At 43.0% G+C, this 25736-nt stretch overlaps 1 protein-coding gene across 1 annotated transcript in view; it reads right to left on the reverse strand.

Moving 5' to 3' along the window:
* The window catches only part of NF1 (neurofibromin 1), a 5218972-nt gene that overhangs the window by 442134 nt on the left and 4751102 nt on the right, over positions 1-25736 (reverse strand). Inside the window, exon 54 of the mRNA XM_044054637.1 lies at positions 15105-15247. Coding sequence (XP_043910572.1) covers positions 15105-15247 — 143 coding nt within the window. The remainder of the gene's footprint in view (positions 1-15104; positions 15248-25736) is intronic.

The raw sequence follows: 25736 nt of genomic DNA on the forward strand, positions 1-25736 counted from the left end.
GCAAATAGATCGCAGCAGGGTTGACACCATTTGCTAAAAGTCATGTTTGCTACTGACTGATTCAGGGACCACTTGTAAGGCATCAGAAGAACTCAGCTGAGCCTGTCTAACAGGATGTTGGACTCCCCCGTAATGTGCATTGCTGTAAGGAAACAGTTGGTAGAGATTGCCCACTGCATCACACCCTCATCACTTCCCGACACATGGATAAGATCTAGTTCCCCCCTGTTTGTTAATGCACCAGACCACTGACATACTGTTTAACTGAATTGCAATAGTTCCCAGAGGAAGAAAGCTGCATGGAGCTTGCAACGCTAGAACCACCACTCTCTTCTCCAGGATGCTGATGTACAACTTGGTTTCTTGGAGGAGTCACGTGCCTTGGTCCATCTGACTCAGAAAATGCCCCCCGCCCCATCTGGGAGGCATCCGTGGTCAGTGTGGCTTTGGGAGGGGGAAGAACTAAGGGTTGTCCCTGTATGACCTCTGGGGAATGACGTCACCAAAGAAGGGAGTCTCTGCATATCCATGAAAGTTTGATTGGAAGATATAAAGGGTGTCTGTGTAATGACCACTGGACTGCTACAGTCCATTGCAAAACTCTCATGTGTAGTCATGTTATGGATAACAGAGTTATTGTGATTGCCATAGAGCCCAAAGCCCTGAGCACCAGATTTGCCGTGGGAGCTGGAGTAGCTAGAACCTGTTTGATCCGTGATTGTAAACTCGTAATCCTGTCCGGCATGAGATAGGCCCATGTTGAAGTCGTGTCCAGACGTGCGCCGATGAAGCCTATGGTTTGCACTGCGTGCAATTGGGATTTTTGTGTACTGATCGTTATGCCTAGAGAGGGAGCTAGCTGCAACAGATAATCCCTGGCTTAAACAAGTAGATTCCTTTTGGAGTTGTTAGGAGCCAGTCATAAAGATATGGAAACACATGGACTCCCTGCAGTCTGACATGTGCTGTGGCAACCGTTATGCGTTTGGTAAACACCCTGGGGGCTGTGGTTAGACAAAATGGAAGAGATCTGAATTGGTAATGGCTGGCTCCCTGCCTGTCCACTTTGATCTGGTAGTACTCATCCTTCAGGTTTATACAGCACATCAAGTCATCCATTCTCAAGAAAGGTAGAATGGAATGGACTGGACCATGACCATCCTGAATTTTGAATTCCTTATAGATTTGCTCAGGGAGGTCAGTTCCTGGATCAGCCTAAGGTCCCCTGTCTTTTTTGGTACTAAAAAAAATCTAGAGTAGATTTCTGATCCTATATGGTTGGGGGGGGGCACCTCCTGGATGACTCTTGTTTGCAGCAGTTTTGAAATTCTTGAGTTGCCTTCTCCCTCTGATTGGGTGGAACATTGGGGAGGTGACACTTTGGTTTGGGGTTTTCCGAAAAGGGAATAAAGTATCCTCTGGATATGATCCTTAGCACCCACTGATCTTTCATGAATGCTGCCCAGGCTTGTGGATGTAAGGAGAAGTGACCCCCCCCCCTCAACTGCCTCCAGAGGACGGCAATCAGGCCACCATTCAGGAGAGCTGGAAGTGTCTGTCTGAAGACCCTGAGTTCTGTAAACGTCCTCTGCCACAGGGGCAGCATCTTCCATTGCAACTGTTACTCTCTCTGCCTCTGTAAGAAAAGCCTCCCTCTGATTCCTGAAAAGGACCTTGAGATTTCTTGAACCACAATTCCCCCCCTCCCCATGCTGGTTCATGGAGGACGACCTTTGTGGGGTACAAAAATAGATTCAGATGGCAGACAAGGTATTTCCATCTTTATCACTCCGGGACAGTGTGTCTGACTGTTGGACCAAACAAGGATGATCCATCAAAGGATACATTGACAAATGACACCTTGAAAGGTTCCACAAAGTCACACAGCCACATCCAGGTTTGGCGCTGAATGGTAATACCCAAACCCACCACCCCAGATGCACCATCTGCAGCGTGGTAAATTAACGTCATGAATACATTCAATATCGATTGAAGAGTGGCCATTCTGGAGGAAAAGGTCTTCTCATCCTCGGCAGACATGGGACTCTGGAGTAGAAAGTACAGTTCTGTACACTTATCATAAATGTAGTTGTTTGAGTGTATTCACTGTTGTAGTCATCACTTGTGGGTGATCCTTGGTAGCTCTCGGTCGGCCCAAATACCAGAGTCAAGCTTTTCCCCTGCGCCAGCTGCTGTCACCTGTGGATTGATGTCTGATTGTCAGTGGTATAAAGGAGAGCAGCTGGTACTATTACATCAGTTTTTCTTGCCCTAACCTGTAGGAGCCCCATGAAAGAAATGTTATAAAGAGCCTCTGGTGGCCCAAGGCCACAAGAATGACAGTTAATCTCCAAAAATGATAAGATTAAGGTGGAAGGTGGGAGGGAAAATAGGAGTGCAACAGTCAATACACTCGAACATCTACATTTATGACAAGTGTACACAACTGTACTATGTTCTTCGTGTTCACTGTTGCAGTAATCACTTATTGAGTAAGGGGAGGATGGAAGTATGAAATTCCTAGGATTGAGCTAGCATGCCTTGCAGGACTGCAGAGACAAAGCCTGCCGGAGCCCTGGAGAACAGAGACAGGCGGCAGTGTTTGGTGAAGGGTGTGGACTGAGGTCCAAGTGGCAGCTTCCAGGATGTCCCTGGTGGGTACTCCTCTAAGGAAGGCAGTGGAAGTAGAGGCTGCCCTAGTCGAACATGTTCTGATAGATTTAGGAGGAGCTTTTCCATGAAAAGTGTAGCAGAACTGTATGTAGTGAGATATCCATTTTGAAATTGTCTGTTTGGAGATAGGCTTCCCCTCTTTCCCTGGGGAGAAGCCAACCAACAGTTGATCCATCTTCCTAATGGACTTTGTTCTCTCCAGGTAGTATCTTAACTGTCTGTGCACATCCAGTGTGTGCAGAATTCTCTCCCCTTTATTTTGAGGGTTTGGAAAAAGGTGGGGAGATGTGTAGCCTGGTTTAGGGTCACATCTGATACTACCTTTGGCATGAATGAGGGATTAGTCCTGAGAGACACCATGTCTGCATGGAAGATAATGAAGGGTTCAGTGGCCATGAGTGCTTGAAGTTCTGACACTCTTCTAGCTAAAGTAATAGCCAAGAGGAAGGCAGTCTTCCAGGAAAGGTGTTTTAGGTCTGCTGATGCAGCTGTTTCAAAAGGAGGCAATGTGAGTTTTTCTAATACATAGCTCAGGTCCCAGGCTGGAGTGGGTGCCCTTCCAGGGGGCCTAATGTTAGATACACCTCTGAAGAATTGCTTAATCAAAGGGTGAGAGAAGACAGGCTGTTCAGCATGAAAGTGTGCTGAAATGGCTGAGGCTTGGACTTTAATGGAGGAAAAGGAGAGGCCCTTGTTAAGTAGCTCCACTAAGTAATCAAGAGTAAGTTAGCTGTAAGCTAAGTAAGCTGCTTATCAGATCCCCTCAGTGATCACTCCCCAACATTCCTACTCAAAAAATACCTGTACCAAGCTAAACCTGTCATCTATCGTCAAATACGTAAAAAAATAAACTTTAACCCACTCACATTCATCTCATCCCTCAAAGAATGTAACTGGCATGCTCTAAAGTACCTCAGTCTAGATGACGCAGTTGATTTTTTAATACTACCTTCCTGAACATCCTTAATTACCATGCCCCCATAAGATTTTCTAGAACCAAAGCACAACCCTCCCCATGGCTACAGAAAGCCACTGTCAGAAACGAAAAACAGGGATAAAGCCTGGGAGCACTGGCGCAAAACCAAAACCCCCGCAGCTAGACAGAAATTCCTAGAACTATGCAATAGAGTCAAAAAGCTAATAAAACAGGACAAATTCCAATACTACCAGTCTGCCCTAGACTCCTCACAATACAGCCCCAAACAATTCTGGTCCTCCATAAACTCCATCCTCCACCCAGGTAAAGTCAGTACCCCTCCTCCTAACATCCCTCACTCCTCAGAAAATATTGCTACCTCATTCAACACACACTTCACCCAAACCATACTATCACTAGCTAAACAACACAACCCCCCTACCCTCCAACCCACACCTTCAACTAGTAATCTCCCCACTGCCTTCTCTTTTTCTCTTGTACCTATCTCCAACATAAAAACTCTTAACTAAACTTAAACCCACCAAATTAGCAGCAGACAACCTCCCAAGTGAATACCTACAAATCGCAGCTGATGCTCTGGCCTACCCAGTATCCATCTTGATTAACCGATCTCTGTCAGAAAGTTACGTTCCCACATTGTGGAAAGTCTGACATATAATTCCCCTCCACAAAGGCGGACCCTCTGCAGAACTAACCAATTACCGCCCAATAGCTATTCTCTCTCCACTCTCCAAAATACTAGAGAGATGCATACACTCTCAGGCAGGTCTCACACTACCTCCTTACTAACAACCTCCTTTCCAGTACTCAGCATGGTTTCTGACCAAACCATAGCACCACCACTGCCTTACTCTCCTTTACTAACACTATCCTTCAGCATAAAAACAATGGCTATCTCTCCTCTGCTACTTTCCTACACCTATCTAAAGCATTTGACATGGTCCCACACAAACAACTTATCTCTGTCCTCAATAACCTATCCTTCTCTCAATCAGTCACCAACTGGTTTCAGAGTTACCTGTCTGACCGCCAACAATCCGTTGTATGGCAGAATGACATATCTCCCCAACTACCTGTCTCCATAAGGGTTCCCCAAGGATCCATCCTTGGACCCCTACTTTTCTCTGTTTACATGGCACACTCATCCAATACGCAGATGACTCAACCATCATCTGCTCAGCCCAGTCCCTACCCAAACTGCAAAAAGTCACACAGGAAGCCTTTTCCTCTGTTGAAACATGGTTATCCGATGCCCAATTAATACTCAACCCAAACAAAACTAAACTACTCATCTTCCAACCCACCAAACATACTCAAAACAACTCTCACTTTAACATCACAGCAAAAGACAACAGCACTATATACCCAACTGAACACATCAAATTGCTAGGAGTGGAAATAGACAATAAACTAAAATTTGACATTCACATATCCATGACCATAAAAAAATTCCACAAAAAACTAGGAGCACTATACAGAAATAAACAATTTCTCACCAAAGCAGCAAAGATTTCAATAGCAAATTCCCACCTTATCTCCACCCTACTTTATGCCTCTCCAGTATATACCAACCTAAGGCAATGTGATCTAAACAAGCTAGAGACCTGCTACAACAAAATCGCCAGATTTGCCACAGGGGCATCCTACCGTAGTCACCACTGTCTCTCACTTGCTGAACTGGGCTGGCTTGAACTCCTTCACCTCCTTCAGTGGTATCAACTCTCACTCGCCCACAAACTAGTAAACCATCCACTAAATGTCCCATCCCTCCAGAATCTACTCCAACCCTATCGCACCACCAGACCACTAAGATCCAGCAACAAAAATCACTTGCAGATCACTAAAGCCAATAACTCTGCTGGTGAAGCACTATTCTCTTGCGCCATAGCCAAATTATGGAACTCACTCCCACCCACAATTACCTCCGTACCATCATGCACCAACTTCAAAACTTTATTAAAAGCGCACCTAAAAACATGCTGGCTATGCCCTTGCAACTCCCACTCTAATATCACCCACCCCATCCAACTACTACCTTTCTTTCACCTCCACTAACTACCTTGATGATAGCAAGCTCAGATGCTCATAAGCCTAGTACTTATTATACAGCAGGAACTTCTCATGGTTACATTTGTTAATGCCTGTTATGTACTTCACAGATAAAGATTCTAGTTGTCTATTGATGTACTATGTTGTTCATCTGTAAATATGTTGTAAGTAATTTCTATGTTAAATTGTTAATAGCTATGTAATCCAATGTAACTACTGTCTGATTATTTTACTGTGGAGCTTTTCTCCCCGGGGCTCCGCTGAAAATGGACCTACGTCCAGTCGGACACTCCAGGTCAACAAATTTAAATAAATAAATAAATAAAAATAAATAAATAAGTGGGAGGGACGGCTGGGAGCTGCTCTGACCTTTTGATAGGCACCAGAAGTTTAATCTTTTCCATTTCTCTGAGTGAGATTTCCTGGTGCTGGGCCTTCTGGCTTTCTTAATAATGCCTAGAACCTGCTTGCTCAACTGTGGATTATCCCCGGTCCCTGGGGGATAAAGTCATGCAGAAAGTTTGAGTGTGTACAGGTTTGGATGCAGAATCTCCCCTCTGGCTTGTGTCAGGAGGTCTGCAGTTAAAGGCAGGGGTCTGCAAGTCTCCTTGGTCAGGCTGAGCAGCAAGGGGTACCAATGTTGCCTGGGCCAATCTGGTGCTATAAGGATGGCTTTTGTCCTTCCTGCCTTATTTTGAGCAGTACCCTTGGGAGTAAGGGCAGGGGGGAACACATAAATGAGATTAGTAAATTGGAATGAGAGAGCATCCACTTTCCAAGCAAGGGGGTGGAACTCCCTGGTGCAGAATTTGTGCAGCTGACTGATGTGTTGTGAGGTGAAGATGTCCACCTCTGGTGTCCCCCAGGCCTGGGTGATTTGGAGGAATGTCCCCTTTTGGAGTTTCCATTCGTGGGGGTCCAAGTAGTTTCTGCTTAGATGGTCTGCTAGGGTGCTGTTTACTCCTGGGATGTACTGGGCTATCAAGTGTAGGCCCAAGGAGAAGGCTGTCTGCCAGAGGCTCATGGCTAGTCGGCAGAGGTTAGGAGTGTGTCCCCTCCTTGTTGTTAATGTACCACATGACTGTGCTATTGTGTCTGTTTATATGAGGACGACTCCTGGTTTTAGGTAATCTTGGAAGGATGTAATAGCCTTGTGAAATACCATCATTTCCTTTAGGCTGATGTGCCAGTGAAGGTGCCTGAGGTCTCAAGAGCCCTAGGTGCACCGGGTGTCTAAATGAGTGCCCCAAGCTAGATCGGAGGTGTCTGTGGTGATAGTCTGGCCTTGAGGAAGGTAGGTGAAGGGAAGACCCTTGTTCTGAGCACAGGCCTCTGCCCACCAAAGAAAATCATTCCTTATGCATGGAATGAGGGGGACAGTGGTCTCCACAGACTAAGAGTGTTGGCACCAAAAGTTCTTTAGGTACCACTGGAGTTTCCTCATGTGCAACCTGGCTAGGGGAATCATCAGAATGCAGAATGACAAGTAACCCATTGCTTGCATAATTTTCCTTCCTGTGAGTTTTTTTCTGAGAGTTAACTGGGAGAAGTAATTTGGCAGAAAGCATTGTTTTTCTGGTGAGAGAAAGGCTGTTTGGTAGGCTGTGTCCAGGAGTGCTCCCAAGAAGGTGATTTTCCTGGAGAGGTTTTGGTTTGATTTTTTCCTGTTGATAGTGAACCCTAGAGAGATTAGGACTGTTTGTACCAAGAGCAGGTTCTGTAGTAACTTCTCTTTGTTGTCTGGCTGGATTAGGCAGTCGTCCAGATAAGGGTAAAAATGAATGTTTTGCTGTCTGCAGAAAGCAACCACTGGGGCCAGGCATTTTGTGGAGACCCTGGGAGCCATAGATAAGCTAAAGGATAGCACAGAGAACTATAAGTGTTGTGAACCTGCTCTGAAGCATAGGTATTTTCTGCAAGACTCCCTTATGGATATATGAAGGTAGAAACCCTTTAGGTCTAGGGTGGCTAGCCATGCATTTTTGCCCAGCATTGGTAAAAGTTTTTGAAGCGTTAGCATTTTGAATTTTGGGACCTCTAGGAAGGTGTTTAGAGTGGACAGGTCAAGGATGGGTCACCAAGTGCCTTCTTTTATTGGCACTAGCAGCAGTCTGGAGTAAAAAACTTTTACTGCTTGCTCCTGTGGCACAGGCTCCAATGCCCCTTGAGCATGGAGTATGTGCACTTGTTTAGTGATTCTGCCCACTGATTTGGAGGTAGATTTTGGTAACCTGCTAAGGTTGGGACTTGTTGGAAGGTATATTTGTAGCCCTGAAAAATTATTTTTAATACCCATTGGTCCTTTGCTACAGACAGCCACTTTTACTTGTAAAGGGATAGCCTTCCTCCTAATCTTTGATGGGAGGGGGAGTGGGCGTCATTGCACGTTCTTAGAGTAGTGAGTGGACTTAGAACTCCCTGCTGTGGGAGTGATGGAGGGCCACTGCTTGGTCCTTCACTGGACTTCGTTTTGTGGTCTAACTGGTCTGTCCCTGCGAGGCCTCCCTTGAACCTGTTTATTGGGGACTGGGAAAGACCAGTGCTTAGAAGGAAAGTTTCTGCTGAATCTGGGAGGTTGAACTTGGAGGAAGACTTTTACTGTTTGCATAGATTTAGCTTTATCCTCCATCTTTTTGATGACCTCCTCTGCTTTTGATCGAAACAAGCAGTCTTTATCCAGGGGGGCATCAAGTAGTTTTGATTTTACAATATCAGGCAGTGGCTGTTATTTTAGCCATGCATGCATCCTAATGACTGAACCTTCCACAACAGCCCAAATTGAGGCTTCTAGGGCATCGAATCCGCGGTGCAGGGAGTGTTTAGCTACTTGAGAAGTAGAGTGCAGAACATCTGCTAACTCTTTGGAAGTATTAGTGTCAGATAAAGATGACAATTTTTGTTTCATAAGTTCCAAGGTGTGCTGTTGATATTTTAGCATATGGAACTGGCAATTAAGAGCTCTAATAGCTAAGGTTGTGGAGGTGTACACTTTCTTACCACATCTGTCCAGAACTCTTGAGTCCTTATCAGAGGGAATTGGGTTTTTAGACGAGTTAGCCTTGGCCCCTTTGGGCCCCTGCGTGATGACCTCTGGGTCTGCTGCACTGTTTTTAAATAAGTACTTATGTGAATCAGGCACCCTGTAGGACCTTTCAGGTTTTCTAGAAGCAGGGGGTAGGGCATCAGGGGTGAGGCTAGATTAATTGAAAACATCATCCATCACATCCAGCATAGGAAGGATGGCCAAGGGTCTGTGCTGAGGAAAATATAGAAACTCTCTTAGTCTTTTCTTAGACTGAGGATAATCTTAGGCTTCCCAGTGGAAATGCTCTCTGAGTGTGCAGGGTTTCCCCAAATGAAAGATCCAGGGGGGGGGGGTTTCAGAAGGAATAGATTCCTCTGCATCAGAATCCTCAAAGGAAGTGAGAGGTTGTTGTTCCTCATCTGAGTCCAGGTAGTCTGAAATTTCAGAATCCATCTCTGTGTGAACTTCAGGGGAAGTATCCCTCTTTCTTTTAGAAGGAGTGGTACGGTTACCCCTGAAGAAAGTGATGAGGTCCTCCGCAATTTTCAGTAACTGTGTCTGAGGTGGTGGGGGTGGAGTAAGATGGCGACTAGAGACTGTTTTCTTTAAGGTGGTCTTGCTTTTAGACCTTAGTAAATCCGTTTGTCATTGGGATGCAGTAGTCGGAGGTGAAGACGTCGGTTTTTGCCTTGAATCTGTTGTGCGAAGAACCTTGTCGGAAGCCGGTGCCTGCGTAGCAGCTCCGGACCCAACCAAAGTGGAGACAACCGAGGGATCGAATGATGAAGCATTCCCCGGTGGCATACTGTACACTGAAAGGGTCTCAATAGAGGTCTGCGAAGGAAACGAGTCAAGCATCAGGGGTTGCAAATGCACCTCGATGAATTCCTGAGAACTGACGACTTGCTTCTGGGACAGCTTATCTGAAGGCTTAAGGTTGTGTAGTCTGTCCCTTTCTTTATCTTTTCATTTTTTGGGAATATCCACAGACTGCTGACCGACGGATGCCATTTCGTAATGCGAGGAGCTACTTCAGAAATGCCAGGCTACAAATTCAGCTTTAAGGCGAATAGTCCTAGAATTGAAAAGTGTGCAAAATCGACAACAGGGGACGTCGTGGTCTGGGCCTAGACAAGTAACGCACAAGGTATGGAAGTCTCAATGTGGTATTTGCTTTCCACAGCGGAGACAATTATTTACTTTTTCGTACATCGGTTAGTACAAGAAAAAGGTCCCCAATGGGGTACTTAGCTTTAGTCGTTTTCAGATTCAACTTCCACTCTGTCAATGACCAACTGGCACACACGCAAACTGCTTTTGCTTCGGGCTCCATGGCAAGAAAGACTGATGTAATGGCACTGGCTGCTCTCCTTTATACCACTGACAACCTGACGTCAGTCCACAGGCAACAGCAGCCGGTGCAGGGGAAAAGCTTGACTCTGGTATTTGGGCTGACCGAGGGCTACCCAGCAGGGATAACCCACAAGTGATGACTACAACAGTTAAACATGAAGAACATCTAGAGAGTTCTTTGACAAGGTCTCTCTGTAGTCTAGTGGAATGGGATAAGTAGTTTAATGCTCATAAGGTGAAGGTGGTTAAAGTGTAAATTCTTTTCTCAAAGCCTTCCATAGCCCTAGACTCATTAGGGGGATGGACAGAGGAACTTTCTTGGGCCAGCTCCTTTCTTAGTGGCTGTCACAACCACCATGGCATCTACTGGAATCCCTTTAGTCCAATGTGCTCTATCACTTGGCAGACTCATAATTTTGTCAGCTCTCTTTGGAACGGTCTTCACAGTGTCCAGTTCCTTCCATGCCCTAATAGATACAAGGTCAATGAAAGCATCTGCAAAGGGGGACACCCAGGATATAGCTGGCCAGACCTGAAAGCCTCCAAAAGCACTGTTTCCTCTGGCATTGGGTTTTGAGCAGACCAAACACCTGTTTATTGAAGTATCTCTAGGGCGTCCACAAAGGAGACATCCTCAGGTGGAAATCTTGGGAACCACCTCCCCTTTCTCAAAATCAGTGTCAGTAGTGAGGGAATCCAGGTGCCTCCTTTTACACCATCTCTTCCGAGGAACCTCCTTGGTTGGATGCTGCAGGGATGTGTCGGAAGAAAATGGCATTCCACTGAAAGGATGTGCTGGAGGCTTCCCAGGGCCGGCTGTCCCCATGATAGACGAGAGGCCTCAGACACAGGATTCGTGGGGGGCAGGGAGCTGGGGGTGGTGAATGGTGCTGAGGGAGAAAGAATTGAGGGTCTCCTAGGATGAGAGAGATTCCTCTCCACCAGTTTGAATGCAGAGGAACTTGGAGTACCTGAGCATCGGCCCTCTTGAGCCAAAGCCAATGGAATGGAGGTCTCCTGAGCACCCGGAACCCTCTGCTCTAAACGGGGAGTCAGAGTCGAGCTGTCAAATGGAGAGACTCCAAGGGAAACTGATGACTCCAAAAACTTCAGAGTCCACACAAGTTCCCAGGACTCTATGTTAAAGCTACAGCTCTGAGACAAGCTAGGCACAGATGCGGTTGAAGCCAAACATGTCGGGGAGGCCATCTGAAACAAAGCGATCACCACTATCTGCTCCAATGTCTCGGCTCTTGGGACCAACGCACCAGCAGGCTCTGAAACCGAAGGTTAGACTGGAGAAGGATCAAGAGAGAAGGAATGGGGAAATTCTGTTCATGGATCCTGTTGGGGTGGAGCTGCAAACCCCCCATCTAAATTTGTGCCTGCAGAAACTGCCTCACGAGTCTATCCAAATCTTTCTTGAAGAAACTATGAGAGGGCCAGGTGTAAGAAGAAGTGGTAGATGGTGGTCTCAATGGTTTCTTAGCAGAGATTTTCTAGCAGGGAGACCTCTGTGCCGATGTACTCTTTTCTGAACTGGTGAGTATAGCCCAAGGTGGAGGAAGACAAAGTGGAGAGACAGAATTGGCCCTCGAGAAGTCAGATCTCAGAACTCTGGTGCCTTTTTGATCAGCTCCGACATAGAAGAAGAAAACCTGTCCGGGGAACAGCAAATAAAAAAGACAAATGGAGAAGGCGAGAAAGGTTAAGGTGGAGAGAAACCCAATTAACACACAGAAAAGGAAAGGGAAACTATGATAGCAAGAGTCAGGGTAGGAAAGAAAATCTTGATAAGAAATTAATGCTAGCTAAACTCACACTCTGAAGAGAGAATCACTCAGAAACACCAGAGGAGCTCTGGAGTGATGAAACCTCAAAGCTTAATCTACAAGCGGCAAATGAGATTTAAGCTAGACTGTAGGAATGAGGCATTATGGGCAGGATGGGAGGAGCTCAAGCTTTAATTCTTCAGCTTGGAAAACAGCAGAGTTGGATCCGAGGGTTGGACCTTAGACCCACAGGTTGAGGAAGAATAACAGTGACATCATCAGATATATTTTTTCTATGTGGACAGTAACTGCTCAACTACTGAATTTATCTGCAAACAGTATTTTCTTTTGATCATCAAGAAAAGTAAGCATTAAATATCCTTTTGTCTTCTTCCTAGTAACATTCAAGAATAGAGCAGACAACATATCATCTGATTGTTTTTCAGCAGTTCTAATTGCAGTGAAGAATAAATCATACATCTGGATTCAAAGTATGCATATTCTAGGATAATGCAGTTCAGCCTTACTTCCACTGTCAATTATAATTCTGTGGCTCCAAACACAAAGTCTCTTGAAATCAAATATACTTCTTCACTTCTGAAAATGTACTTCTTCAGTTCTAGTAGTCAGTTTCTCTCCTTTTGATACCATGTCAAAAGATGGAATAAATAACCCACAGCACATTTGGTCTAAACTCCCAGAGGTCCATACTGCAAAGGTGAATGAATACTCTAGAACTTTTGAGCACAAGATGTCAAGGTAATCACTGTAGCTGACTCATTACTACTTAGTGTGTATGTTCTATGTTTAACACAGATTGGGACTCCTACCTATGTTTTCACAGTTACTGCTTTTTTTTATTATTACTTCAGCTGATGGAATTTCCTCAAACAAGAATCACTGGAACAATGCAAATTCCTCTCTGATTATGAATTCGAAGAAAGATTTGAAACTGAACATTCTGCTTTGAAATGTTCTCCCAAAAGACCATAAATGCACACAAAGTGCTAATCTTGCATGGACATTATCAGGCTACACCTGTCCTGCACACAAGGAAGTGAAAGTCGGGGCATATCTGAAGGTCATATTCCCATATTTATATGTATGATATAGTTGATTTAATGGGCAAAGAGGAGAAAAAAGAAAATTCTTTAAAGAAAATTGCAATAAACTAATGTTGATGTAACTGAGGGTCTTGACAAAATTTCATATTTTTAGACTGAAAAAAGAGAAAGTAAAGAAATGGAATACAAGCTATAACACATGGATATTGTTGAAATCAAGAGCTGAAACAGGCCAGGGCTATTCCAACTCTCAATGGTGTTCTTTCTACTTAAATGCAGTGGATTCACAATGAGGAGAATTTACCTGACAGAGTACTTTGGCTAAAACTTATCACCTATCTTGTGGTTGGAAGACAGTTCTGCAACAAGACCATCCTGGTGATCTAGAATTTGAACAGAAGTAGCCCTGAAAAAAATCATCCCTGAGCACTATACTCACCATAACAGTCAAGTCGAACTAAAGAATTGCAAGGCAGGCAGGCTCAAAAACTTACTATATGGAATAAGCTGTACAGAAATAATTGGCATCTTCTCTCATTTATTAATCATCAAACAAGGACTTGTTTCTCGGTCATTAGTGTTAGTAAAGGCAGCAAAAATGGCAGGGTACATTTTAATGGTACTGTAAGAAGGTGCGTTCAAATCTGTATTTTTTGGGGAGGTTGCAGCAAAGATTTAAAATGTGAAAAAGATGTCATAAAATTCTGCAATTACTTGTTTTCTGTAAAGAGCAGTAATATAAAACAGAAATAATGGGAAAACTTAAGGGAATATCTGTATAAAACACGACTGCTACCCTAAAGGAGCATAACTCTTTTCTGTAGGAAAAGCAGACACACACACACACACACACACACACACACACACACACACACACACACACACACACACACACTAGCAATGCTTATCAACCACTTCCTGTCAAACAAATGCACCTCCTCTTGTTGAAGGAACCTTCCAAAACATCTACTGTTCGGATATGAATTTTGTCTAACAAAGCAGGACGCAGGAAAGTCTTGACCTAATGAAAGAGGAGGGAAGGAGTTGATAAAAAAATGCACTAACATCACAGCTACCAGTGTCAATCTGTTCCAAGACACTTCAAAGTTAAATAATTACTTTTTTCCTAAAGAATCTAGCCCATCAGCCATTTTATGTGTAGCAGGAAGTTGTCACTTGAAGTACCCTACACTGGGGAGTTCATTCCATTTCCTTTGTTCACATTTTGCAAATTAAACATAGTGGTAGATAGACTGCAGTAATTCCTTGCCCAGAGGTAGGTAAGTAAGTGACAGAACCAGCTAGCTTATTAGACACTGTTTAAAACTGAGTTCACATTTCTGTTTGTGCAGTCATATATCTGTCTGTATATTCAGATTACCTAATTTCCTTAACAAACCACCAGCCACAAACATCTGACACTGAATTTATAAAACTTTTCACTTAACATATACATGGATAACTACGCAACTGTCAACTGCTGGTATCTGTCTTTCAAAAAGACTGCTTAAGCTAAGCTACCATAAGATATTAGAATACAGTTAGCTTATTTTAAGTGTGTGCATTAATTAATTAGAATCTTGTTATACCAAACTGGCTTGACTGGTGGTAAATACCACATTAGCAAGAAAGGGTTTGTGACACGTGTGTGAGTGTGTGTGTGTGTGTGTGTGTGTGTGATTCTAATGCAGATACTGCTGGTAAGCTAGCACTGTGCAGCACTTCACTCATAATGAGGTAGGTGAGTTCCTGTGAAGACAGTGTTCATAACACAGCAATGCAGCTAATTAGTGTAAAGCTTAGTTGGGTGTAGCTGGTACAAGTCATATCCCTTAGGTAGCAGTGCTCACTTGCTATGCTTTTCAGGGGAAACATCTCACACACACAATTTTACTCAAGAAAGCAGTGCAGATTATAGGACTGTAGACCTATCTCTGACATATTACTTAGTGGCAGCGGTATAATTTTTTCTATACCCTCATACATTAAAGTAGTGACAATGGATAAGATTATAAGTCAAAACACATCACAGTTATCATTATGACTGAAGACACAACTCTGGAAAAGAAACATCTCCATTTATCAAAGCAAAGTCACTAAGGCTTTCTTTCAAGAAAGTTACCTATTATTAGTTTAGCAACACAATTCAGCATGTAATTTATTCCAGTCTGCTGTGAAAAACAACTCTCATAACAACTACCCTCAAGGACAGGCTGCAAAAAAATACTTACTCTGCAGGTACGATGGCTGGTACTGCGGTGGAGACTCTTCATGATAAACAACACTCTGAACAATACCATGAATTGGATTCAATAAATTGGGGTCTTGGCACAGTGAAAGAAGGGTATTAACCTTTGAATCCAGTAAATTGTGCCTTGAAAGGAAGAAAAATTAAATAATGTTTAAGAAATAAAAACAAAAAAGAAATAAACATTCTTACAGTCATAAACTATTTATGAAAGGGCCCTCTTTGATGAGTTGGACTACTGTCTTAATCTTTTATACCAGTCACCTTTTGGCAAACTTTGCTTGGAAAATTTCATTCTTGGGGTGTGGAAGATGCCAGCATATCAAAATGTCACATCTAGACTATGCAAGTGTACCTAACCCATTAATTTGCCACACCAGGAAAAACACAGTTCAACCTTCGGTTTATTGGATCTGATCTGAGTAGACTTCTGTGCTTTTACAGAAGCTTTGATACAGGACAATGATTCCTCCTCTATCCATAATTCCCTCAATTCCCCGGAATACTACATGCTCATAGCCATAAGTGATAATCTCATTCCAACTACATAGGCCTATGTATCATAGTGCGAATTAATGGTGGAACCATGAAGAACAGCAAGGAACAGGCTGTCCAAAGACAAGGCACCTATTCAGGTCCAACCATTCGACTTGAGTCTAAAAGTGACATTTGAGGCTGGGGGGATACAGGAAGAGATATTGAACTGTACAAAAACAAGACAACATAGATCTAGTGTCATGATATGTACATGACTGTTGTACTCATCAGTTTTCATCTGATTCAACCTTTGGGACAGATTTCCAAGCTACAGAAGCATCCAGGTGGAATGGAGGAAGGATATTCCGGAGAACGATGGACCCAAAAGATGTACAGTACCTATACTTTATGTTCAGCTTGTTATGTGACACAAAGGTAAGAACAACAGACCAAGTAGCTGAAGCACAAATCTCATCAATTAAGACCCTACCCATAAAGGCAGTGAAAGTAGATACTACCCTGACAGACTGAGCTTTTGGTTTACCATGCAAGGTCAATCACAACATTTCACACACGAATGTTATACAATTGGAAAGCCACCTGGATAAAGTAAGTCTGGGATACTGTGTGGCCCAACTTACCTTTAGAAAAAGTGATGAAAAGCTGATCAGATTTTCTGACATTTTTGTCCTGTAAGTAAAACCTGACTGGCTGATGAACGTCTACTAAGTGGAAAATGTACTCTCCTTTGTTAGAAAACTTTGGGGAAAATACTGGCAGATTAATAGTTTAATTGAGGCTTGCTTCAGAGGTCATCCTTTTTTCCCCCAAACATCTTTACTAAATTTTCACATACGACAAAGGCAATCTTACATTTATATAAATGAAAAACATACAAAATGATACCACTTTAGTTGCAGTTTACAACACAGACACCACTGAAACAACTGTAGTTTACAAACATTATACATCACTTATAAACCATTCAGTCATTGTCAGCTAATCATTATACAACTTATTCAAATCCTGCCTCTTCCTGCTCTGCATATATTGTTCCCACAATTCCCATTTTTTCCTATGTAGTTTACTCCTTCCCTTTTCTAAAGATCCCATTTCCAGTTGTTTTCTCTGTTATTATATTCACTACTTCTAGTAAAGTTGGTCTAGACTCTGATTTCAATTTTCTAATAATTGCTTTTTTTAGCAGCCATCATAATTAGACTCAGCAAGGCTTTACTATGTCTACGCATATCCAATTCTGTAGCATGACTCAAAAAAAAAAAATCATCTCCCCAGTTAGTCCAGTCTGCTCACCCCTCACCTCAAGCAGAGCGGTCTGGAGGGAATTCCTAAAGTCTGCCAGTTTGCTTCAGAGGTCGGCTCTGGTAGAAAGTTAGGATTTGTTCTTAAAGACACACTGTCCTGATGAAAAAACAAATATGGAAGCTTGCATGACAAGGCCTGTAGGTCCAAGATTCTCCTCGTGGAGGTAACATACAAAAGGAGAGAGAATTCCAAGACAGATATTTCACATCTATTGCAGAGGCATGTTCGAATGGAACTTTTGTTAAAGACTGAAGCATGGTAGTAATATTCCAAGGGGGGACCAGGTCCCTGACTGACTGTAACAAGAAGGGCCCCTTCAGAAAGGCTTTTGAAATTTTCAGTGATGCAATACAAGTTTGATTTTGCCCTATGTGAAAATTGGAAATTGCCACTAGCTGTACCTTGATGGATCAGAAGTTAGATCCTTTGTGAAAAAGTTCTTCTAAGAAGTCCAGAATAGATGGAAGAGGAGCTGAAAAAGGGATCCAACTCTCTGGAGGAAACCCAAACAGTAAACCTTCTCCATTTACTAACAAACTTTTCTAGTGTTTAGTTTCTGAGAAGATGACAATGTAAATCACAGAAGCAAAAAGCCTTACATCTCTAACCATCGTTAAAATTGGAGAAACCATGCAGTTATTTATTAAAGATTTGCACTGGGTGTGATGAGGGTGGACAGGATCAGGAATAAGTATATTAGAGGGTCAGCCCAGGTTGGATGGTTTGGGGACAAAGCCAGAGAGGCAAGATTATGTTGGTTTGGACATGTGCTGAGGAGAGATGCAGAGTATATTGGGAAAAAGATGCTAAGGATAAAGCTACCAGGTAACAGGAAAAGAGGAAGGCCTAAGATAAAGTTTATGGATGTGGTGAGAGAGGACATGCAGGTGGTTGGTGTGACACAGCAAGATGCAAAGGACAGGAAGAAATGGAAACAGATGATCCGCTGTGGCGACCCCTAACGGGAGCAGCCGAAAGAAGATAATGATGCAGTTATTTATTTAAATTTTTTTTTGGCGGGGGGTGGTCCCAGTGAGGTTGGCTGAATGGGCGACTTAGAAGATTTGGACAATGGTTCAAAATCCATGGTGGATGTACTAGATGAGGTCAGAGGAAAGGAAGCACACTTGATGGGGCCAAAAGGCGATCACATTGGCCTCGCTCCTCCTAACTTTCTGAAGAAACTTTGTTATGAGTAAAAGGGGGAAAGGTATAAAGGAGACCCAGAGGCCAAGTGTGGACTACAGCATCCCTCTGTGCTTGTTCTCGTAGAGCTATCAACTCAAAGTAACTGCTACACTTCACAGAGTGAATGGCTTTAGATGGTTGTAGTGGGAAATGCAAATGTTTACTGTCATGTGACTAGCTAATAACATTTAAAAAGCAACAGTTTTTAATGATTTCTTGTTCTGTAGAAGTCCCTGGTTTAACAGGGATGAAAGCGCTTAACTTTTTTAATAAAGATTTTTTTACTGTCCGTGTGTAATGTTATGGACTGCATCACTCCGTGTTTTGTTCGTAGTTTTGGGTTGACTTCAAGGTTAACGCTACTTGTGTTAACTGCTATACTTGTTTAGGTAAGAAGCAAGGTTGATCCCACTGAATGAAAATCTATGGTGCCACTGTTTGATTAGGGAACCACTTGTGTGGCAGGTGAATGGACCTGCTCGGCCTGTTCACAAGAACACTACAAATCCCTGGTATATGCATTTCAATAAGAAAGTGACAAGATGACATCCCCCACACACATGGCTTTCTGGCAATGTGGATATGATCGGGTTCCTCCCTGTTTATTGACATACCAAACTACCGCCACATTGTTAATCTGAATGAAGATCACACTCTACAAGGACTGCCCTCATTTTCAAGCTACTGATGTGGAGTCTGGACTCTGTCTCTGACCAAGAACCTTTAACAGTCTTTCCTTCGACACGCCACCCACCCTCACTCCAGTAGAGAAGCATCACTGATTACAGTGGCTACTGGAGGTAGTGGGGAGAAAGGTTGTTCCTCTGACACTATGAGTGAGGTCAACCACCAATTAGTGTGCTTTCTGCAAATTGGTACAAGGCATATCAGTGCATGCAGAAGGTGAGATATCAAAGATAACTGAACAAAAACAGTCCACTGCAGAATTATCATGTAGTACCATGCTAGCTGGGGCACAGTTATTGAAGCTGCCATCAACACAAAAAAGTCTGAGGACTGGTCTTGGTGGGGGACAAGGGCGGCAGATAACCTCTGAAGCTACCTGATGGAGGGACAATACACCCTGGAGTGTGGAAGTCTGACTGAGAATTTATTTCAAAATGGCAGACATGGAAGACTCTGCAAGGATGGCAAATGCAAAGGTCCAAACAGCCAAACAGCAAAACCAAACAACTAGGAGAAAAGAAAAAAATACTTTATTAAGTCAAAACACAGCCCACAGACCAGTTTCAGCCCTAAGCCTTTATCAATGTACATACAGACTGTGAAAAATAACTCTTTTATAGGGTAACATATTCATACCTAACCAATCACCATAGGTTAACCACAAATATTAATTTAAGCCAGGTGAAAACAACCCCCCTAGTCTTACTATCCATGCTTTCTCTTTCCTAGTTAGGATACTGTTCCAACCAGTTTTACAACTTCTGGTACCCCAAACATTATCAATAATAATGAAACGAAATTGAGCAGAAGAATGCTTTAGGGTATGCTTATACAAAGCATTATTGGGATTTTTATTCCTAATGTTACTCAAATGTTCGGACATCCGAAACTTAATAGGTCTGAAAGTTTGCCTTATATAATAGGCTAAACAGGTGCATATTACTAAATAAATAATCCAGTCTGTACTGCAGTTACCAAAAACCTTAATGTTAAACAGACGCAGTGTATTTCTGTATGTAAATTCTTTAGTTTGAACCATGTATTTGCAAAATGAGTAATGTCTGCAAGGAAAACAGCCAACCAATTTATTACCCTCAAGTGTAACCTGTGTAGATTCTGGAATTTGCTGGTTACGCTTATAGGGGTTAAAATAACCACCCATTGTTTTTCCTTTTCTAAAAGACAACCAACACCTGTTTTCCAAAAATGTATTTAACCGTTCGTCCAATAACAAAATATCCCAATGATTCTATATAATATCCATGAAATCTTGTGTACTCCTACCATAGCTAGTTATGAACCCGATAGGATGGTATTCATGTTGATCACGATTCTTATATTTTAACAAATCCTTCCTGTCCATTCTCTTGATCTGTTTGCTGGTTCGAAACAACTGTAATGTATTATAACCATGTTGGGCAAACCTTTGAGTCAATTCCTTATCTTGGCTGTAAAAATCCTCATCACTAGAACAAATTCTATGGATTCTCATAAACTGGGACTTTGGAATATTATGAATAATATGAGGTGGATGACAACTGGTTGCATGCAGCAAACTGTTTGAATGAAAGGGTTTGCGGTACAATGCGGAGACTAGTGTGTCATCTGATTGACTATTCACCAACACATCCAAAAAAGAGATAGATCTCCTATCAAAGTTCAACTTGGATGCCCCATTTTATTTGAATTTGATGAAAGTGACATTTGGAGGAGGTTTTTGGATGACTGTTGGCCAGTGTAGAAGTCAGATGCTCAATATTTGTATGATTTTGTTGAATATCTTAAAGAAAACAAATGGTTTGTTTTCACCTGGCTTAAATGAATATTTGTGATTAGCCTACAGTGATTGGTTAGGTATGAATATGTTACCCTATAAAAGGGTTTTTTTTTCACAGTCTGTATGCACTACATTGATAAAGGCTTAGGACCTAAACCAGTCTGTGGGCTGTGTTTTGACTTTTTTAATAAAGTCTTTTTTTCTTTTCTCCAACTGTGCTGGTTTGGTTTTGAGAATTTATTTCCACATGGCACCTGCTAAATTCTACTTTCTGTGTTGGTGGCAGCTGACTCTTTGCAAGACTGACTGTTACTTCCCAAATGCAGGGCAAGGTGGAGCAAGAAGTCCTTGCATGAGCCTAGTAGATTCCTGGCTGGCGCAGTAAAAATCCAATCATCTAAGTAAGGGAATGCATGCAGTCTGAGATATGCTGCTACCACTGCCATGCATTTGGAGAACACCTAGAGAACTGTGGTGAAACCAAAGGGCAGCACCCTGAATTGAAAGTGATTGGCTCCCAGACAGAAATGGAGGAGTCTCCTGCACTGCTTCTCTATCTTGATACGGTAGTAAGCATGCATGAGTTCTATGCAGCACATTCAGTCATCCTTCCTCAGCAGACATAGGATGGACTGGTTTACTATCATATGGTTGATGTCCACAAGACATTCCTCTGTTCAAACACAACTTATCAGAGAGGAACCCTCCCACTTTAACTCTTGCCCACAGTCCTTCATATATCCTCCTAATTAACCTTATTATTGTATCAAGGCATACAAATGATTCCACTGCCCTACTCATAAAATTCCAGCTTACTCTGTTTAAATGCTTTCTCTGTTGTTGGTATTTTCTTTCATTCTACTTCACTCTGGATCATCAATGTTCTGTTAATAGTCTCAAATGTTGGCCTTCCCTTCACAAAACCACACTGATCTATTAATTTTGGCAATACATTTGCCATTCTTTTAGCTAGTACAGTCATAATCACTTAATAATCATTATTTAATACTGAAATGGGTCTGTATTAAGTTAGGTCTGTTGGGTCTTTAATGTCATCCACTTGAGAAACGTTTATGGCGCATAAGGGAGCAGAAAGTACAGTTGTGTCTACTTACCATAAATGTAATGCTAGTGTGTCTTCACTGCTGCAGTAACAACTTCTTGGAATGTCACAGTTTGGAAAGCCATGGCCGGTCCAAATGCCCTAGGTTTTTCCCCTCTTCCTTGCCTGGCAGACACCGTCCCCCCCCTTTGACATCAGGACATTAGGGTATAAGAGTTGTCATCCTGTGCTATTTTCACAGTTTCTTCTTGACCTCAGAGGACTAAAGCCCCCACTCTCCTAGCCCTAGGATAGGAGCACAACTCACCTATACTGTTCCCCAGCATGGAAGTGGTGGAGAGACCTGAAAAAGGGATCTAAATTGGAGGGGACTTATGTAAGAGGGCTAGAAAGAAGCCTACCCTAACTCGAGGTCAAAAAAGGGGAAATGGGATGGAAAGGATACTGCAACAGTGACTACACTAACATCTACATTTATTTAAGTAGACATAACTGTGCTATGTTCTTTGTGTTTCACTGCTGCAGTAATAACTTCTTGGAAAGAATTCCCAAAGCTATTGGAATAGTGGTAGGTGAAGAGATATAAGGCCGAAAGGCAGGAGCCACTGCAGGACTGTAGAAGTGAAACTAACTCTGGCTCTAGATGTACAGACTAAACTGTAACTCTATGAAAAAAGTAGGATTGAGGACCGGGTGTTTGCTTCCAGAATATCTTGGGTGGGCATCCCCTGATAAAGGCAGCAGTGGTGGCTGTGGCCCTCATGGAATGACTCCTAATATGCTCATGCACTTTTCTGCCACAACGCTTGTAGTAAAAAGAAACAGAGAAATACATTTAGAGATTTGTTTACTCCTTTTGTTAGGTACAAAGGCCATAAAGAACTGAGCAAACATTTTTAATTTTTTGTCTTATCCGAGTAGAAACCGAGCTGTCTGTGCACACCTGGAGTTGGTGCAAAATTCTTTTTTCCCCGTGTTCTGAGGATTTGGAAAAAAGGTAGGCATTTGGATTGCTTGACTTACGGAAACTATGTTACCATCTTGGGCATGAAGGTGGGGGTTAGTTCTCAGGGAGACTCTGGGTGAAACTTGAAAAAGTGTTCTTTACACAATGCTTGTAGCTTAGAGATTCTCCCAGCTAAGATGGTGGCTACTAAGAGGGTTGCTTTCTGTAAAAATGTAATGCCTGAGGAAGTGGCAGGCTCAAATGTAAATAAGGACAGTTTCTCTAATAAAAGACTAAAGTCCCAGCAGGGTGCAGGTGGCTTTAAGTGGATGTCTTTGAGGAACTGTTTCATCACAGGATGAAAAAACAAAGGGGGCTGCACTGCAAGGTAAACAACTGGGATATGCATGGATTTTAATACAGAAATAACAGAGACCAGTTAGTGAAAAGCTTTGCCAAGGGAAAGTACAGTTGTGTACAGTTACCATAAATGTAGATGTTCAAGTGTATTCACTGTTGCAGTCATCACTTGTGGGTTATCCCTGCTGGGTAGCCCTCGGCCGGCCCAAATACCAGAGTAAAGATTGTCCCTTCTGCATCGGCTGCAGGTTACCTGGGACTGACATCAGATCGTCATCGGTATAAAACAGGGCAGCCGGCGCCATTACATCAGTTTTTCTTGCGCCAACCTATAGGAGCCCTATCCAGGAGACCTGAGGAAGGCCAACCTGGGGGATGCCCATAGGCATATATAGTTGCGAAGGAAAAGTACAGTTGTGTACTTACCATAAATGTAGATGTTCGAGTGTATTCACTGTTGCAGTCATTACACTTGGGTTATCCTGCTGGCAGGCTACCTGCAGTCAGCCTGAATTCCAAAGTCCTGGTTCGGCATCGGTTGCCGTCGCCTCTTCCCTGACATCAGTGCGCCAGGGGTATAAAAGATGCAGCTGATGCCATTCGCTTCAGTTTTTCTTGCCCCAGATGTCAGGTGCCCCCAAAAGGGTAGGCTAAAAATTCTGCTCATAAAAAAGCATGCACGAACATAAACATTACCTTCATCTACAAGCAAATACACCACATAGGTTGTATAGAATAAAGAAGTACAGATAAGTCCCAGCAATGAAAAGGGGGATGCAGAGAGGGTAACCTGGACTGCAACAGTGAATACACTTGAACATCTACATTTATGGTAGGTACACAACTGTACTATGTTCATCGTGTTTCACTGTTGCAGTCATTACACTTGGGTTGAATCCCAAAGCTGAGGTTGGGTGGCTGGGCCTAGATAGAATTAGGAGTGGCTATGAGGCCCTGCAGAACTGCAGTGGCGAAGCCTGCTCTGGATTTAGAGTAAAGAGGTAAGTGGTAGTGCTTTGTAAAAGTGTGCACTGAAGTCCAAGTTGCAGCCTCCAAAATGTCCTTGGTTGGTACTCCTCTGAGGAAGGCTGCTGAAGTGGCTGCTGCTCTGGTTGAATGTGGCCTAATGCCCTTAGGCATTGATTTGCCATCTTGTGAATAGCAGAAACAAATGCAGTGGCCTATCCATTTTGAAATACTCTGCTTTGAAATAGCTTTTCCTTGTGATCCTGCAGCATATGCCACTAAGAGTTGTTCAGTCTTTCTGAAGGCTTTAGTTATGTCCAAGTAGAAGTATAGCTCTCTGTGCATGTCCAAAGAATGCAGAAGTCTCTCCCCCTTATTCTGTGGGTTTGGATAAAAGGTAGGCAAATGAATGGTTTGGTTAAGAGCCACACTGGACACTACCTTAGGCATAGATGTTGGGTTTGTCCTTAGAGAAACCCTGTCCGGATGGAAAATAATAAAAGGTTCCACTGCCATTAGTGCCTGTAACTCTGAGACTTTTCCTGCTGATGTTATTGCTAGGAGCAGAGCTGTTTTCCATGATAAGTATTTTATCTCAGCTGTATTGGCTGGCTCAATAGGAGGCAGTGTTTGCTTTTCCAAGACAAAATTGAGGTCCCATGCAGGTGTTGGAGCTCTCCTTGGAGGTCTTATGTTTTTGGCCCCTCTGAGGTACTGCCTTAGCAATGGATGCGAAAAAATAGGTGGATTCATATTGTAATGAGCTATAAATGGCATAGGCATGGATCTTAATTGATGAGAAGGATAGGCCTTTGTCCAGCATCTCAGTTAGGTATTGTAAAATCTGAGGAATATTTGGTACAAGCATGTCCATTCCTTGTGCCTGGTTCCAAGCACATAATCTCTTCCATTTTTCTGTATAAGATTTTCTGGTTCTGGGCCTCCTGGCCTCCAAAATAACATCCATAACTGCTTTAGAGAGAAGCGTGCTCTGAATTGTTACATTATCAGCCATGCAACCAGATTTAGGGTTCTGAGTTGGCTGTGCAGGATCGGATTGTTTTGTTGGGTCAGCAAATGAGGAATTTGGAGTAATGTCCAAGCTAGGCCTTGAGACAAGGTCTTTAGGACTGGGTACCAGTGCTGGCGTGGCCAGTCTGGGGCAATCAGTATAATTTTTGGCTTCTCTTGTCTGACCCTTAGGAGTACCTTGGGGAGGAGAGGCAGTGGAGGAAAGGCATATACTGTAAGGGTTTTCCAGCTGAATGATAGGGCATCCACTTTCCATGCTTGTTTGTGATAAGTCCTTGTGCAGAATCTCTGTAGTTGGCAGCTGTGCGGGGAGGCAAACAGATCTATGTCTGGGCATCCCCATTTCCTTGTTATCATGCTGAAGATTTGTGGATCTAGTTTCCACTCGTGAGGATCCTTGACATTTCTGCTTAGTTCGTCTGCCAGAGTATTTGTCTTTCCTGGCAGGAATTCTCCTTGCAGGTGTACTTGATAAGTCAATGCTGTGTTCCACAAAGTCATGTCTTGTCTGCAGAGGGGGTAGGAATGTGTGCCTCCCTGCTTGTTTATGTACAACATTACTGTAGTATTGCCCATCTTTACCAGCAGTTGTCTTGGATGAAGTACATCCTTGAAGGCTGTCAGGACATTCTGAACAGCTAGCATCTCTTTTTGATTGATATGAAGATGCATTTGGCTTGCTGGCTATGCTCCCTGAATACATTTTCCTGCCATGTGGGCCCCCCAGGCATAATCTGATGCATCTGTTGTTAGTGTCTGCCTGGCCATGGGTAGAGTGAATGGCTGTCCCTTG

This window comes from Protopterus annectens, chromosome 13.part0, assembly GCF_019279795.1.
Source record: "Protopterus annectens isolate FY-2018-M chromosome 13.part0, PAN1.0, whole genome shotgun sequence".
Classification (NCBI taxonomy): Eukaryota; Metazoa; Chordata; order Ceratodontiformes; family Protopteridae; genus Protopterus; species Protopterus annectens.